At 37.3% G+C, this 17037-nt stretch overlaps 1 protein-coding gene across 2 annotated transcripts in view; it reads right to left on the minus strand.

Moving 5' to 3' along the window:
- Positions 1–17037, minus strand: part of LOC107716197 (sodium channel protein type 8 subunit alpha-like) — a 58958-nt gene that overhangs the window by 16482 nt on the left and 25439 nt on the right. The window contains exons 1-15 of one of the 2 annotated variants that reach the window (XM_016522564.1): positions 16460–16523; positions 13744–13965; positions 13190–13253; positions 12858–12999; positions 10435–10641; positions 9925–10212; positions 9010–9282; positions 7022–7157; positions 6693–6931; positions 5154–5327; positions 3994–4350; positions 2500–2970; positions 1857–1974; positions 1601–1755; positions 72–245 (exon numbers count right to left, since the gene is read on the minus strand). In XM_016522564.1, coding sequence (XP_016378050.1) covers positions 72–245; positions 1601–1755; positions 1857–1974; positions 2500–2970; positions 3994–4350; positions 5154–5327; positions 6693–6931; positions 7022–7157; positions 9010–9282; positions 9925–10212; positions 10435–10641; positions 12858–12999; positions 13190–13253; positions 13744–13909 — 2964 coding nt within the window. In that variant the 5' untranslated portion in view covers positions 13910–13965; positions 16460–16523. Of the gene's footprint in view, positions 1–71; positions 246–1600; positions 1756–1856; positions 1975–2499; positions 2971–3993; positions 4351–5153; positions 5328–6692; positions 6932–7021; positions 7158–9009; positions 9283–9924; positions 10213–10434; positions 10642–12857; positions 13000–13189; positions 13254–13743; positions 13966–16459; positions 16524–17037 lie in introns of those variants that run through there. The other variant, XM_016522565.1, reaches the window with a different exon arrangement.

Here is a 17037-nt window from a genome sequence, read left to right on the forward strand (position 1 = left end):
CAAAATGTGTACGTCAAGGGCATTTATAAAAACTGACAACAAACATAGCACAAATGAAATAGTAGACTTACGTCAACAATGAAGAAGTCCAGCCAGCACCAGGCGTTGGTGAAGTACTTGACAAAACCGTAGGCCACCCACTTCAATAACATCTCCAATATGAAGATGTAGGTAAAGACCTTGTCAGCATACTCCAGAATGATACGGATTGTCTTTCTCTGTTCAATGTACACATCCTCAAAAGCCTGCAGCGGATTACATATGGTTGCATCAACACAACAAGTACTATCCGCTGCTGACAATACCTCTCAGTGGATTTCATTTCAATTAAAAAACTAAAGAAGAGTATGCTGTAATATTTCAGTTTAAATATAAAAAACAGATTAATAATAATAATAATAGTGATATTATTATTATTATTATTATCATTGCACAACAATATCTGGGGAAACAACTGAACAGAAGGCTACTTCTTGGTGCAATAATTAAGTTAAAAACAGAGTCAGCTTTCAAAAAGCAATTGTATAAGGCAAGATCCCTGATTCTATTACATTCCTTTTTTGGCAACATTAGCAGTGCTAAAGCCAGGGACATTTCCAGTGCCAGAAATAGATCCAATTGGATGAATAGTCCAGTCCATTAATCACATCACCCAGCAGTGCAGCTCTGGCGCCAGGCCTCTACAATGAGGCAATGCCTGCTTGAACCTCACATTATATATACCTCACATGAACATTAATGCAATGGTCAGGCAGAATCCAAAACATAATGAAAATAAGTTGCCACCGATGTACTATTTATGTATTTATTTTTTTATTTTAAGTACAAAAAACAAGCATGTTTTTAATATTAGAACTAGGGGTGTAACCAGGGCCTAAAACTAACTTTTTGCCAGACCTGCCAATGGCCGGTGACTTAAGGAAATTTACCACGTAAAAAAAAGAAATGTAATAAATTATGCTAATCAAATAACACTATAGTCTTTATATATTTTTTAAAGTTCAAGAGTAGTGAGTGACTGTTTTTTTCTTTGTCCTATTTTCTTTGATCAACATTAAAAAACGCACAACAGCAGGATTATTGGAATTCTGTGTCTATTACTTTAACACCATATCTACACCACAGCAGCTTGAAGTAGTCAACATTGTGGCCGTTACTTGGACTAGAAATAGAACGGGGAATCCGTTTACTTTCGGGAATTTGTCGCGCAGTGCAGCATCCTGTGTAGACAATATCACTGATTATAATGGCTTCTATTGTCTTTTGACATTGCGTCGCGCTCGCGCGAACATTCTGTTCATGTTCACTTAAGAACCAACTACTTTTACTAGGATACTCACTGAGACGGGCATTTTTGATTTCAGACCACGGTATGTACAGAGAGTACCGCGATATGTATCATGGTTTTTCGGTTTGGTTTGAATATCATTACACCCCTAATTAGAACACCACATGTTAGAATCCCAAACTACAGTAAGCTACAGTAAATCAATATGCAATATTTAAGTAGCTTTTTTTCCTTCTCAAGTAGTTAAATATAGAACACAGTACTTGTGTATGTCCCTAGAAGAAATTTGTGTGTGTTTGTATACATTCTCACCAATGCTCCACTACTGAGGAGGATCATAAAGATGATGATGGTTTCAAACCAGTTGTGCTCCACAATGAGATAGCAGGTCTTCCGGAGGAACCACCAATTCTTACCCCAGCCCTCCGTGATGGGCACATCACAACACTTGTAGCGGGCCACACAAGCTGCAAAATGGCACACATTATACTTCTGTTCTCACAATCCATTACAGCTTCTATATTAAAAAATTAATCATCTGCAAAGAGAAATCTATGAGCCCTTTTACCTTCAGTCCAGCAAGCTTCAGGGTCAACATATTCCTCTACTGCCTCCACCACCACCGCTTCCTCTACCTCTGGTTTAATATCTATAGTGCTGCCTTCTGAAGAGCTGATGTCATCCAACTAATATAGAAGTGAGAGGTCACAAGTGTCATTTCTTGATGTAAAAAAATTTAAATAGCAAAGCAAAAACAACGTTCAACGCAAAAATTGTAACTGCACTATTAAAACACAAACTCAGGATGCTCAAACAGAACAATAAATAGCGCGAGTTTAGTACTGGACTATATGTTTGCCAGACCAATGGCAGACAAGAAAAGTTTGAACCTCATCACTATTTTTGCAATTCTGTTTTGCTTTGCTATGACACACTCTAGCTCTAAAAATGAAATGACAAGCCTCTGTGTTTATGTTTCACAATACAGTGCTCTAAATGGCCTACACATGTTTGAACATCATTTTAAAACAATACACTGCACTTTACTTCATATATATCAATATCATGGTCAAAAATTAACAAATACCTCAGTTTAGAATGAGCATTTACTCCTAAGGCCAAATCAATAACCACAGGGTATTACATTTCACCCATTAGCAACTAGGTCAAAGCCTAAAAGCATCACAGCATCAGCTCTTTTGCATGCTCACTTCTTTGCTGCCCTCAGCTTCAGACTCGCTGCTGAAATCTTCTGTGTTGAGATTCTCAAAGTCTGACTCGCCCACGGCGATGGGCACGCATACGGTCAGGTTGGGGTTGTGGATAAAGGACATGTGGTCATCATCAATCATGTACTTGCCCACGCTACTGCCAATACCACTGGTGGTTCCGTTGCCATTTTTCTGATAGTCCAGGTCACGGCTGATATCCACGCCTGTGTGATTGGCAATACAGTTCAGCTTCCGGTCGTACATGTCATCTAGCGGCTTGGCCTCATCTGTGGCCTTCCTCCCGAGGATGTTGTTGACCAGTTCTCGAACTTTGACCTTCACCCAGGCAATTCCCTTCTTAATGCGAATAACTGAAATCTGCAGGTTGTTCATCTCACCATCATCATCAGAAGCTGCCAAGTTGTCTGCGCTGAATGAGCTCAGTAGCAAGGCAAGGAACAGATTCAAGACCTGATCAGTGTGAGAGAAAAGTAATATAAACTTAGTCTCAAATTAAAATCAGTTCAAAACCTAGTCAGCTGCCTTTGGAGACATTTTATGCATCATTTACATAGGCACAATTTTTAAAGTGATGGTTCACCCAAAAAAAAAAAAAATGTCATCATTTATTCACCTTCATGTGTTCTCAAACCCAAAAGACCTCAAATTAAAAAGTTAATTTTAGTTATTTTAACCAAAGCTTGAAAGAACCAAAAAGGTTATAAAGACGTCATAAAGAGAATTTGTTTGGTTTAATCCAAGGTCTGTGTATGTGTGTTTAAATGTGAATTAAAGCCTAAATTAAATGCTAATTATATGAAGCGATCGTATCTCTTAACATGACTTAGATTAAACTGCTCGATTCATATGGATTAATATAACCCACCTTTATAACCTTTTTGGATCTTTTAAGTTTTGGTTACCTGGACTTTCAATAGAGGGATAGAAACCTCTAAGGTTTCAATACAAATTATGTTGTCTTATGGGGTTTGATTCAACAAGAAGGTTAGTAAATAATGACAAAATTTTGGGTAATTTTTGGATTAACTATCCTTTTAATATATTGAATTGTATATATATATAAATATATGTATGTGACCCCGGACCACAAAACCAGTCTTAAGTCACTTGGGTATATTTTTTGCAATAGCCAAAAAAAAACATTGTATGGGTCAAAATTATCGATTTTTCTTTTATGCCAAAAATCATTAGGATATTAAGTAAAGATCATGTTCCATGAAGATATTTTGTCAATTTCCTACAATAAATATATCAAACCTTATTTTTGATTAGTAATATGCATTGCTAAGAACTTAATTTGGACAAATTTGAAGGCGATTTTCTCAATATTTAGATTTTTTAGCTCCCTCAGATTCCAGATTTTCAAATAATTATAAATCTTGTAGTATGAATATAAATCTTGTGTATTTATCACTATTTCAGTACAACTCAGCTCAAACTTCATGATATTTTCTGCATCTAAAGCACACTTACCACCAAGTTCCCTATGACCATGACCATCATGAAGACGATGAGACACATTCCCTGTCCAGCCACCTCCATACAGTCCCACATGGTCTCAATCCACTCTCCACATAACACCCGGAACACGATTAAGAATGAGTGAAAGAAGTCATTCATGTGCCAGCGGGGCAGCTCACAATCTTCAGCGATCTTACACACACAGTCCTTGTAGCTCTTCCCAAACAACTGCATGCCCACCACGGCGAAGATGAAGACGATGATGGCCAACACCAGGGTCAGGTTCCCCAAAGCTCCCACTGAGTTACCGATGATCTTTATCAGCATGTTGAGGGTGGGCCATGACTTAGCCAGTTTAAAAACTCTCAGCTGTTAAAAGGGAGCACAAGTAGAATTAAAACAAGCACATTCAGTACCATGAACATTCAATATTATTCTTCGAATGTGTGCTATTGAAAACAAATTCACTGAAGAGTTATGCCACTTATTATGTCTTATACACTAACCACCCACAATCCAGTTTAACCAGACTCTGAATGCTTTAAAATAATGTTGCTGTATTTAAATAAAATAACTGTCATTCTTTTCAAACACACCTCCTTTCTATGTAAATTAAGTTTATTATACTCACGATCTGCCTGATGCAACTAACGTTGTGCTATTACCGCCCGCAGAAAGAAGGTGCTAAACAGAATTTTATTTGAGATCTGTGTTTATGCTTTTTTATTGGTATTGGAAGCAGAAATTAATCAAATGATGACAAAATAATGGAAATGTCATAAATGACATATTGTATATGCATTCATACAGTGCGGTTGACAACACTAAGAGCATGGCACTCAAAATTTGTTTAAATAAGCATTAAAGTTGCAATGTAACGGAAGTAGCAAAAAATATTTTACACTGTATTGTGATGTACATTCGAGTGAAACGGCTTATTCAAAAACAAAAATGTAGGGCAGGGATCAGTTGTTGATTGAATAAAACATACGTATGAATAAAACATATGCACTGATGAATCGTTCACAATAAGATGCAATTAAAAAACAGGGTGATTTTCCATTTCATGCCAACTTTAACCACTGAATTTGTTCCCTGATTCACATAATTTCTTAAACAATGCAATAGCACATGCACACACATCAAAGATCTGAAGCAATAAAAATGTTTACCAATCGGAATGATCTCAGCACAGAAAGACCTTCTACATCGGCCAAGCCCAACTCCATTAAACTCAAGCTCACGATAAAGCCATCAAAAATATTCCAGCCTTCCTGGAAATAGTAGTATGGGTCCATCGCAACCAGTTTGGCAAACATTTCGGCAGTGAAGATACCAGTAAACACCTGGAAGAAAGAAAATAAAAGTTACACAGACTGGTGACAAACATACCACTCTGAGACAGACTTACTTGATTTTTTTCTCTCCATAACATTACAAGAAAAATATAACTATATATTTTTGTTGTCATTTCTTTTTCTTTTGTACGTGTACGTATGTGTGTCATTGGTTCTTTCCTTTGTATAAGCTACTATGTAATGTTGCTTTATTGTGTGCTTTGTTCAATAAAAAAAATCTCAATTTAACAAGCCAGACTAATTTATAAAAGCAATCCGATATCAACCAACTGATAAAAGACACATAAGCAGCGCAGTTATGACTTGCATTTTATCTATAACACACCAGCTCTTTCCTGACATTGCATTACACCTAGCAGCAACCAAATCTTGGCCTACACATTTACAATAACTCCCTGACAAATCGCCACAAGACTCTGTGACGTTCAAAGTGCTAAACAGATCATCCTGCTGTCACAGCTGAAGGGTGCAGTTAATCACCCTGCAGGTGTGTGAACTGGGGGAGGGTACAAGGTGGCCTTGACTCCAGGAGGTCTGCCGCATGTCTGCACAGCCAGCGAACACGAGTCACGCTGCCACCTGCACAGCCACGACCTGCTCCGTCCCAGTATGCCCCCGCTACCATGACAACAGAGCGCTCAGGTGTACTGAAGTTGGAATACTTGCATCATCATATTACCATGTCAGCAAAGCTGAAATTTCATTGAGAGAGGCCTCACTATTGCACGCACATGATTTACTCCACAAGGCAGGTCACGTGACTTAGAAAATCATGATTTGTGGTTGGTGTATGTCACTGCACTGACAGAGTAGATTTATGACTCCTAACGGTCTCGGTATCACTTGGCAATATAATATAAAAAGCAATTTGGTTCATAAGTGGGAAAGATAATCTGTTCTTCTCTGCAATGTTTATAATTTTACAAGCATTAAACATCAAGCTCCTAGAACTGTGAAAACGCCACCATTTTAGAGCTGCTCATCGATTAGACTACATGAAATATTTATGCTGGCTCTGCACCGCCACACTCAGCAAGTAGCTTAGCACTGTCTCTACGCCAGGCATAAAAATGGCTTTGAGTGTTCCAACAACGTCCCTGCAGAGACTACAAAAATATAAGCCGTGGGGGAGGGGCACTGTTTTATCAAGCAACTAAAGAATTATTTTAAAGGGGTCATATGATGCGATTTCAAGTTTTCCTTTCTCTTTGGAGTGTTACAAGCTGATTGTGCATAGATAAGATCCCTGAAGTTGCAAAGACTAAAGTCTCAAAACCAAAGAGAAATTTTAATTCAAAGACTCTTGGAAAAAAAAGAAGAAGGTTTTCTGGAGGGGCTAAGTAGAATCCTTACCAGGTTTCCGACAGACAGCACATGCTCAAAATTCTTCGTCATAGGGTAATGTTCCATGGCCATGAAGAGAGTATTCAGCACAATACAAATGGTGATAGACAAGTCTACAAAAGGGTCCATCACAATCAGGTTCACAATCTCCTTAACCCTCATCCAAACAGGGCCGCACTCCCAGATAAGAAACTTGTTGGCAAATTTGTACCAAAATGGTGGACAATTCCTCTGAGACTCTTCCAATTCTGGAAGTGAAAAAAGTATGGTAACAGATTTCCTTTTTTTTTTTTGAAGAAAAAGAAATACATTTCTTAGGTTACAAAATATGGACATACCCTCAACCAATGTGTTTGTTACTGCACTCATGACACTGTTGGCTCGCTCCTTGCGCCCGAATGATGTGTTAAGCTGCTCTACGGAAACCATTAGAGAGCCTGAGAGCTTCTTCTTAATTTCAAGATCAGTGGTTGGCTGTCAAGAGATCAACATTGAGGTTAAACATTACCATCACAACATTGCAGCCAATGACTGGGGGGAAAAAATATCTGCATCACAGTGCTAGTTAAAGAAAGGTTGGTTAGGAGAAGATTTTTTTTTCAACATATTTTGCCCAAAGAAAACATTTTTCATTTGAATGCATTAAAGCGGAAACATGCTGGGCTCTCACAATAGAGAAGGTAGAGTGGAGATTCATGGGTATTTGTCATTAGCATTCGTGCGATACATATTCCTAACATAAGCATGTGATTAACATGCTATGTTATCAAAATGTTCACTCGTTTGGCCAAGCTATGTTTTTGTTTATGTTTTATAAAATATCCAATGCTGGAAAAGCTATGAATTAGTAACTTATTCAAGTTTATCATATTATAAATCTACCATTGTCTTCTGCTCCCTTCCTCCTCTCATCTGAAGCCCCTGCATCTCCAGATTTTAGGAGATCCAGTCAGCATGCGTCAGCATGCATTCAGTCAAAGAAGTCAAGAGAGGAAAAGAATAAGTATCATGATCCATTAATCTCATGCTGAAGATCTGAAGCTGTACCAGACCTCTATAGGATTCATTAAGCTAGCAGACTACCATGCTAACTACAATGCTTCCATTAGTGTTCCTGTGGCTTAGCGGTAGAGCATTGCGTTAGCAGCGCAATAAGGTCGTGGGTTCAATTCCCAGGGAACACACATACTGGTAAAAAATGTATAGCCTGAATGCACTGTAAGTCGCTTTGGATAAAAGCGTCTGCTAAATGCATAAATTATTAAATTATTATTATTAAATTATAATTACAGGTCAAAACATTGTGCTGATCATTAATAAAACCCACGATGTACAAAAAAAAAAAAAGAGAAAATATGAAAAGAGAACTGAAGGCTGGAGGGTGGAAGCGGAATCACTTCATGGTTAATTCACATTTACATGAATATAAAATGAAATACAATTACAAAGGATATTAAGTTGACACATATGTTAAAAAATAATTAAATAAATAATGAAGAAAGATTTTGCTTGTGGGGTGAATGTGTAATGAGATGCTAATTTCTACTACTAAGACATACATTACCATTAAAAATTTTGGGGTCAGTAAGATTTTTTTAAAATAAATTAATACTTTTATTCAGCAAAGATGCATTATATTGATCAAAAGGGAAAATTAAAGACGTTTATAATCCTACAAAAGATTTCTATTTCAAATAAATGCTGTTCTTTTGAACTTTCCAGTCATCAAAGAATCTGAAAAAAAAAAAAATCATAGCTTCCATAAAGATATTAAGCAGCACAACCATTTTCAACTTCGATAATAAAAAATGTTTTTAGTGCACCAAATCAGCATATTAGAATTATTTCTGAAGGATCATATGACACTGAATGCTGCTGAAAATTCAGTTTTGCCATTGCAGGCAATACATTAAAATAGAAAACAATTATTTAAAATATTATAATATTTCACAATATTACTGTTTGACTTAACATAAACATAAAAAAAATCTTTCCAACCCCAAACGTTTGAATGGTAGTATATGAAAACTCAGTTTCATAAATCTTAGCGGTTCAAATACTGAGGACTATATATAGTTAGCAGCTTGTTCACTAATTTCAAACTGGCGTAGGAGGGCAGCATATCACACAGGTTTTGAAAGCAGTCCTCAACTGAAAGAGAGCTAATTTTAGAGTAAAGTCAAAATAACAATTTCACAAATGCATCAGAAAGAGAAAAAGAGCCAAACAGAGAGAGAGCCAAGGTTCAGGATAATGCCCATGCCTAGACTGATCTACTCTTAGACTTTCTTACGCTGTCGTCAGTGGCTGCCTTATCTATTATCACCTCAGGCAGTAGGCGTCCGCCAGGCCCCGGCCCGATGAGAGAGACCACTCCATTGCAATCCACAGTGCTGTTGCGCTTGCCATAGTATCCAGTGTAGCTGCTGCGACGTTGGGGGCTTAAGAACGAATCGCGCCGCTCATCGTACTCCTCAACCGTGCTGTGCTCATCATCTGCAAACTCGTTCTCCGAGCCTCCGTCCTTACAGCGGCTGAAGATGCTGCTCTTACTGTTGCGTCTTGAAGGGAATGGTGAGCCTGGGATGCTGAGCAGAGACTGGAGGCAGGAAAGACAGAGAGATTGAAAAGTTGACATATTTGGTTTTACACACTCTGCTCTTGACAGTCAAATGTTGACATTAGGCACAGACATTAGGAACTTTTTCAATTACTTCTTAAATGCAACAGGGCCACAAAATGGGTGTATTTATTTATTTTTTTGGCTTTTCCCACCTAAAAGATCTTAAAAATAAATATGAAACAGTATATGAAAGAAATATAAAAACAGTACAAAAACTGCTTTTTCACAATTCTAACAAAGTTATTTTAAGAATAAAATGACCAAGCAAATATTTTTCATGAATGTCTGATAACTCTAAGTTAATCACCAACTACAAATTTGTTACAGTTTTTCCTGGTACAGTTTATTTATATATCTGTATTTATTTTCATTAATTTTATTATTAATTGTTCAATTAATTTTTCATATTAATTATATCAAATTTTTGCATATCAAATAAAAAATGATGATGACAAGGACACAAAAATGTAATATAATAGAAGTTATTAGTTATCAAATAAATAAAACAGTTGTCTGAATATTTTTCTATGCCATTTGTCTTTCACAGACCATTTGTTTGTTTTTAAGACCTTGTTTTGTACAAACAAACAAAAAAATAAAAAACAAGTCATTCTTTACCTGGTTCATTATAGAACTCCTACGTCCTAAGCGGTTGTCAGAGAAACGGAATCTGCTCCTCCTGCTTCCATCATCCGATTCTGATTTGACAAACTTCTCACTGTCCCCTTTCTCCTTGTCCTGCTCTTTCTGCCGCCACTTCTTCTTGCGGTTGCGTCGTTCTTTGGCACTCTTAGAGCTGAGTTTAGACATCTCAGATGAGCTGCAGGACAAGTTCCCACCTCCATCACCATCATCCTCTACCACATCCTCAGACACCGTCCCCGCCGATGTCGCCATGGCGTTTGCCTGCCGTCACAAAATGTATCAATCATTAATTAATCTAAATTACTCTGATTCAGTTTTGATCGTAGTAACAAAATCAAATTTGAAATATAAAAATTCCACAATTAGAAATGAAACATGAAATGTAAAGCAACCACCAAATTACATCAGGCAAACATTACACCATAACACACTTAAAATTACAAAAAAATGACCCTTATTATCAGCATTAAAACATTGCCTGACCTGCACATCCTCCTGATGTTTCTTCAGCTGTTCGAGCATGGCTTTAAACTCCGCCTCCTTTCGCTCCGCCTCTTCCATAGTGGCCTGGTTCTGTTCCTCATATGCCATGGCCACCACAGCCAGGATCAGATTCACAAGGTAGAATGAGCCAACAAAGATTACCAGCACAAAGAAAATCATGTATGTTTTCCCCGCTGCTCTCAGGGTCTGTGGATGAGGGACAGATCAGAAGCATCTTATATTACAGAGCATTCATACATCACTACAGAAAATTGTTTGTTTTCCACACACACACACACACACACAGAGAGAGAAGAATTTCTAAACACTCCTTAACATAATTTTCAGGGATTTTATCCATACTATTTCACTGATATACATGTGGTATATGTAACTCACCGGAAAAATGCAAATTTCAATTCATTATTCTGAGCCTCAGTTGCTTCTGTTTGACCTACTTGTGCAAAGAATGCAAATACACATACATATGAATGCTCTGTAATGAGAGCTCATATTGCATTATATATTCCTTCATGTCCGCTGCAATCTCAAAACTCTGGCCATTTGATAATACCTAGAATATCAAAATCAACTGCGGTCGGCAGATCCTTTTCCTATTTAACGCCCAACCTGGCATACACATAATACACTATCACATTTCTATAATTCAAATCCGTTAAAGGATTGTTAGGCTGCATTAATTAGTTCATCCGGGAACACTTCCCATAACATCCGATGTACTCGTTACATCGTTAGAAGAATGGCATCTATGCTATGCTAATATCTATGCTCTTTCATTCTTATTCCGAGGTCACCGTAGCCATACGGATCCAGTCATTATCCAGATCAGATGGTCACCGTAGCCACCCAGATCCAGTCCATATCCAGGCCAGATGATGGATCAGCACCTAGAGGCGACCTCTACAGCCCTGAATGTCAGCGGAGACCATGTCAACTAGATGCGCCCCAGAGACAGATACCCAGCGAAGACCTCGTCACCTTGACGACCAGCGGCGCCTTGAAGACCACAGGCACCAGACAAGTCCTCTGCACCTGTGTTGCAGGCTGGAATTAAACCACACCATGCTGGTTTCATCTGGCCAGAGAAGAACTGGCCCCCCGACTGAGCCTGGTTTCTCCCAAGGTTTTTTTAGGTCCATTTCTGTCACTGATGGAGTTTTTGCCACTGTCGCCTTTGGCTTGCTTAGTTGGGGACGCTTGACTGACTGATAGCACATTATTGGAAGAGAGCTGAACTGGATGATGACATTACTGAATCATCAATGAACTGACTTTAGCTGGAAAAATGACTCTTTGTTATTGTCTTCTTGCATTATTGACAAACTATTTTCATGCTTGACACTATAAAGCTGCTTTGACACAATCAGTATTGTATAAAGCGCTATACAATTAAAGGTGACTTGACTTTCATACATTTCATACATTCATACATGTGTTCTTTTAAATAGACTGGCATAAGGCAGCCACTGGCACCCTGAGATGCCTCAGTAATATATTTTATTTTGTGATTACACTAGAACAGAGAGTATAAGGATGAGGAAATCCACCCGTGATGGGACAAATCTGAAATAGCGGTGTGTGGAGAACTGCAGTAATACCAATTATTGCTGCTTTATGGCTATATAACTTATATAACCTTTATGTGCCTAAGGCTCTTTCTGACTAAATGCAAGGACAATATGTAATGTAACAAGCTTCAAACATTTTTCATTAGTAAGAAGAGGATTTTGAAGGAAATAGTATGATACTTCACTTCAGCCAGGACAGGAGAGGTAATCACAGATTTTAGGGGTGCTGAGATAAAAGACAGGGAGTCTAGATGCCTATGCTTGTACCTACATGTAAGAGTACAGATTCAACTAGGGCTCAGGTTATATTTAGTGTTCTACTATTTAGTCTTCTAGCTGTCCATTACTGCTTCTGATCCCAAAGGGTTCAGTGTGTTTGTGTGCATCCTGCAGAACGAGGGCATAATTATTGTGGCTCATCCTAAACACTTCTCCATGCATGAATTAAAGTTACAGTTAACGAAGCATATTGAACTTATGAAAATGCAACCAATTGCAACATAATAACTGGGGAAAAGAATTTAGAGAGATCCAGATCATCACAGATGCTAATTACATATAATTTCCTGTTCTTTACATATGTAGTATTAAGTATAAAAGGCATGAGGGTACCTGCTTGGTCGATTTAGTTTGTTTAATTTACATGCTAAATGCAAATAATTAAATGCAACTATTTAATTGTGCAAAGTTGGATCAGTATAATTTAGCCATTTAAATTTTATTTACATACACAAAATGATTTATTTGCTCAGTAACAAATTTCAGATTACTGAGAAAAAAAATCTTTAAATGGGACTGAAAGTGATGAAAGAGGAAAGAAGACGACACCCTTACCAGCTGGTACAAGTTCTCCCAAAAGTCCTGCGTCATGAGGCGGAATAGAGCCAGGAAAGCCCAGCCAAAACTGTCAAAGCTGGTGTACCCATAGTTTGGATTGCGACCAGCCTTCATGCATGTGTAGCCTTCAGGACAGCGACTGAGAGGGGAAAAGAGCACACAGCCCAATAATGACTTGGCACCAGTCTATGGATTAGCATACAACGTTTGTCAGAGAACAATCTCAGTGAGATCTCAGTAAGTAAATGTTGTTTATATTTTCTAAATGTCTATGTTATATAATTTATAGTTTTGGAATTATGATGTGAAGAAGAAGACCAGACACTCACCCTGAATCCGAGCTGTTTCCACACAGAAGAGCATCCAGCTGGTCCGGCAGGAAGTAGAAATTGGCTGATGACAAAAAGAGACAGGGAATGTTAGCTAGACTATTTTGTACTTTTCAAGCCATTCAAATTATGGCCAATACTGATAAGGCAGATAACTGATAAACATCCAATATTATAATTGCATACTAATATGTATAAATTAAAAATAAAACACTAAAGATTAAACTAAATCATTTAAATGCTAAAAGTAAATATGGGCATCACAACATTATAATGTACATGTATAAAAAAATGCAGTAATTAAAAAAAATATTTAACAGTGTTAAATTATTAATTTATAAATATTAAATATAAACTAATTAGAAATATACTGTATGTAGTTATATTATAGTTATTAAATATTATAAATGTAGTTAATTCTTTGTTTTTATTCAAGATTAACTTTAAAAGTGAGAGTTACATAGCAGTTAAAGTAATGCAAAATCAACAAACAAATATATTGTGCATACCTAACTATTTTTGTAATTTGTGTGACAAACTAAATAAAAGCTCACTCTTATTCATGATGTACTCATCCCAGTTGAAAGCATGGGTGCCATTGGCCTGGTATATTTCTGTGATGTTGATGGGCCAGATGACACACTTTTGTCGCAGATTTCCCATGAAGAGCTGCAGACCAATGAGGGCAAAGACACTGAGGCAGAAAACGGTGAGGATCATCACATCTGACAGCTTCTTCACCGACTGGATCAAAGCGCCAACAATGGTCTTCAGACCTTTGAGATATTGAATATGCACACACATACACGCCCCAATATGCACACACGCACACAAACAAAAAGGAACAGACAGTTGCATGTGTGTTCAAGTCCCAGAAGTGTATAAATGGAGTCTCAAGGCATGATGTGAGGAATTCACATTTTTTTAGATGTGAGGCTATGTTGATGTTTCATGTAAATGTCTTGTATACCTATTATGTAGATCTGTGGTTCTCAACTGGTGGTGTGCAGGTATGTTCTGATTGCAGGGAAATACAAATGTAGGCTGAATGCAATTTATATAGTAAATATGTTACTTTTTAAAAGAGGGAGACTTTTCCTATATCTTTTGTTGTTGATATTGTAGGCCAAGCATCCAATAAAACTCAAAACCCATCTGTTACTTGGTACAATCTAGCCAATATAGAGAGATGGCAACATGAACATGATGCTTGACATGCCTTCATCATAAACATGGTTTTTGGCCTAATGAGTTTTGTATGATAAATTACTGGCTGCCGAGAGTATGAAACCAATTTTGCATGTTTGTAAATGTAAATCTGGCTCCTGAAACAAAACCAGTTGAGAACCACTGATATGGATGCTTAAGGGTGCACTTCAGCATAATTAATGTTTTTAATTGTTCAATATTAACTTTTCATAATATCATACCTTGAATCTTTATTTTAATTCAGAATGACAATGTATAAATAACAGAACCACAAAATACACTAAGTTTCTTTACACACATACTGCTTGGGAGCCATCCCATCATTTGGACTATTCAGATGAATAACTTACTATTCTGCTTAAACGTGGTTTTAATAAATGCCTACAACAGATAATATATTATTTCAGGAAAAGCAAAAATCAGTCCTGAAACATTTTTTAATTCCAAAACAGAAGTTTAAGGTTCTCAAAGGATAACCTTCAAGGAATTTTCTTGACAATAAAGGGAGGGCTCCCTCAAACAGTGAGAACAGCCTGACATCCCATGACATAGAGAGAATAAAGCAAGCAGGGACTAGGGGAGTGAAGATTGCATGCAGGTCATTTCAGCTCGAAGGCTGAACAGAAACAAGTCCAGTGTAAAAATCTTCCAAGGCTCCACCAGACATGCTGAGCTAAACATCATCAGAACTGCACTGACCCCTCCATAACTCTCTCTCAAATACAAAATAGCTGCTTTACCTTCAAGACAGTAGACACTCAAATTAGTATTGATATGCTACAATCCTCTTGCCCATAAACCACACCAAAACATCAAAAAATCTTGCAGGGCTCAGAGATTTGACGAGTAGGCTTTAGTTCATAGCCTTACTGAAAATAACACAGGATGACAAATATGACTTGCAGTAAAACGTTTGTCAGCTAAATAAATCCTGTTATTTCACTGAAAATTACTTGCATATGATACTAATGTGTCAAGACATTAAGCTAAAGGTCTGGCATTTTTGCAAGGCCTCTGAAGGAAATAAAAACAACTGCACAGGTACAACGAAAAAAAAATTTACTCATCTGAAACAGACAAAAAACATTCTTCCTTGACCATCTGTACTATTCTTATTTTATTTCCAGGTGCAATTTGTGAGTTTCATACAAAATAAAGGAAAAAAGTGAAGAAAAATGATTTGTCAATAAATAAATAAATAAATAGATAAAAAAAAATATGGCAGCCAAGCACTTAGTAGGCTAATACTATAAAAGCATGTGAACTCCAAAGCATCATGCAGTATAAAATATGTCCACAAACTAGGCTTGGCAGTCTTCATAAGTAAGTATCAAGTATATTCTTCGGGAACTCACTGAGAGCCATGCAATTTTCATTTTGGGGAATAAAACATAGCTTGTTAAAAATATCTACTCTAGTGCTCTGAGGGCAGGGGCTAGTTTGAAAAGGTCTGTTTGTTTCCTAATATATATTAATCAGCAAAATGAATGTGTTCATACCTTTATAGTTGGATTTTTGAGGCTACTAGTTTTTTAGACTGTGTACCCCTGAAACATACAAGCTCACATACTAGTGAATTCTACAATTAGCTTTTATATAAAGTCCTTACTGTTAAAATCTGAAATAAAATTTGCCTTTTGTAACACAAAGATCTGCTTTAGCAAGACCTCAACAACAAACTTACAAATAATATAGTAGCTTGAGTTCAACCCAGTTCAGGGTTTGTTCATAGATACGTTTATTGCCTACATGAAAGAGGTTACAGAGGTTCGGTTGCTAAAGCTTTCTAATCTGCTCTGAAGTTTCTAAAGGGGCAAAAGGGTGTCGAAACCAAAGGACTCTGGAGATTGATAGTAGACTGCAAAGCCTATCAAAAATGTGTAAGTACCATTTTTGATCATTTTGGAGATTGGAAAAAAGCAAATTAAATGGTCCTCTCCAAATCAATTTCTGCAAAAAAAATAAAATAAAGAAAAGTCCAAAAAAAAAAAAAATTTTTTAATTGAATAGTAATAGTGGGTCACACTGAAAGTTAACCTCAGCGTCAAAACTGCGTCTCACCTGGAATGACAGAGATAGTTTTCAATGCTCGGAGAACTCTGAATGTTCTCAGCGCAGATACATTCCCCAGGTCCACAAACTCTGTTACATATCTGAAATAAGGGAGGATCACACACAGACACCAATGACAACCACAAACACACCAAGAACACCACCACGCCAACAAACCACTAGGAGGTACGCCACTCACAGAGCCTGTCCACTACGAGGGGGAAGGAAGGAAAAGAAAACCAAGATACACACATGTACACCTAACACCGACCCCTCCCGCCCACACACTCTCTTACCTGGGATTACAGAAATTGTTTTCAATGCCCTCAGAACTCTGAACGTGCGCAGAGCTGAGACATTGCCTAGGTTTACAAACTCTGTTATATACCTGCAATGATCAGATCAAAATTACATGGAGACATGGTCATGACTTAGTACTCGATGACTTCCATATGCAGACTAAGATGATCTGTTTCTTATAAGGTGAGGGGAAATTAATGCAGTGTAGGCACAATACAAAGTATAAATGCCAAATATTCCAATATTTTGATGACAAATATACACATTTTAACAAAAAAAAAAAAAGA

Source organism: Sinocyclocheilus rhinocerous, unplaced genomic scaffold (assembly GCF_001515625.1).
Source record: "Sinocyclocheilus rhinocerous isolate Xijiao unplaced genomic scaffold, SAMN03320098_v1.1 scaffold148, whole genome shotgun sequence".
Lineage (NCBI taxonomy): Eukaryota > Metazoa > Chordata > Actinopteri > Cypriniformes > Cyprinidae > Sinocyclocheilus > Sinocyclocheilus rhinocerous.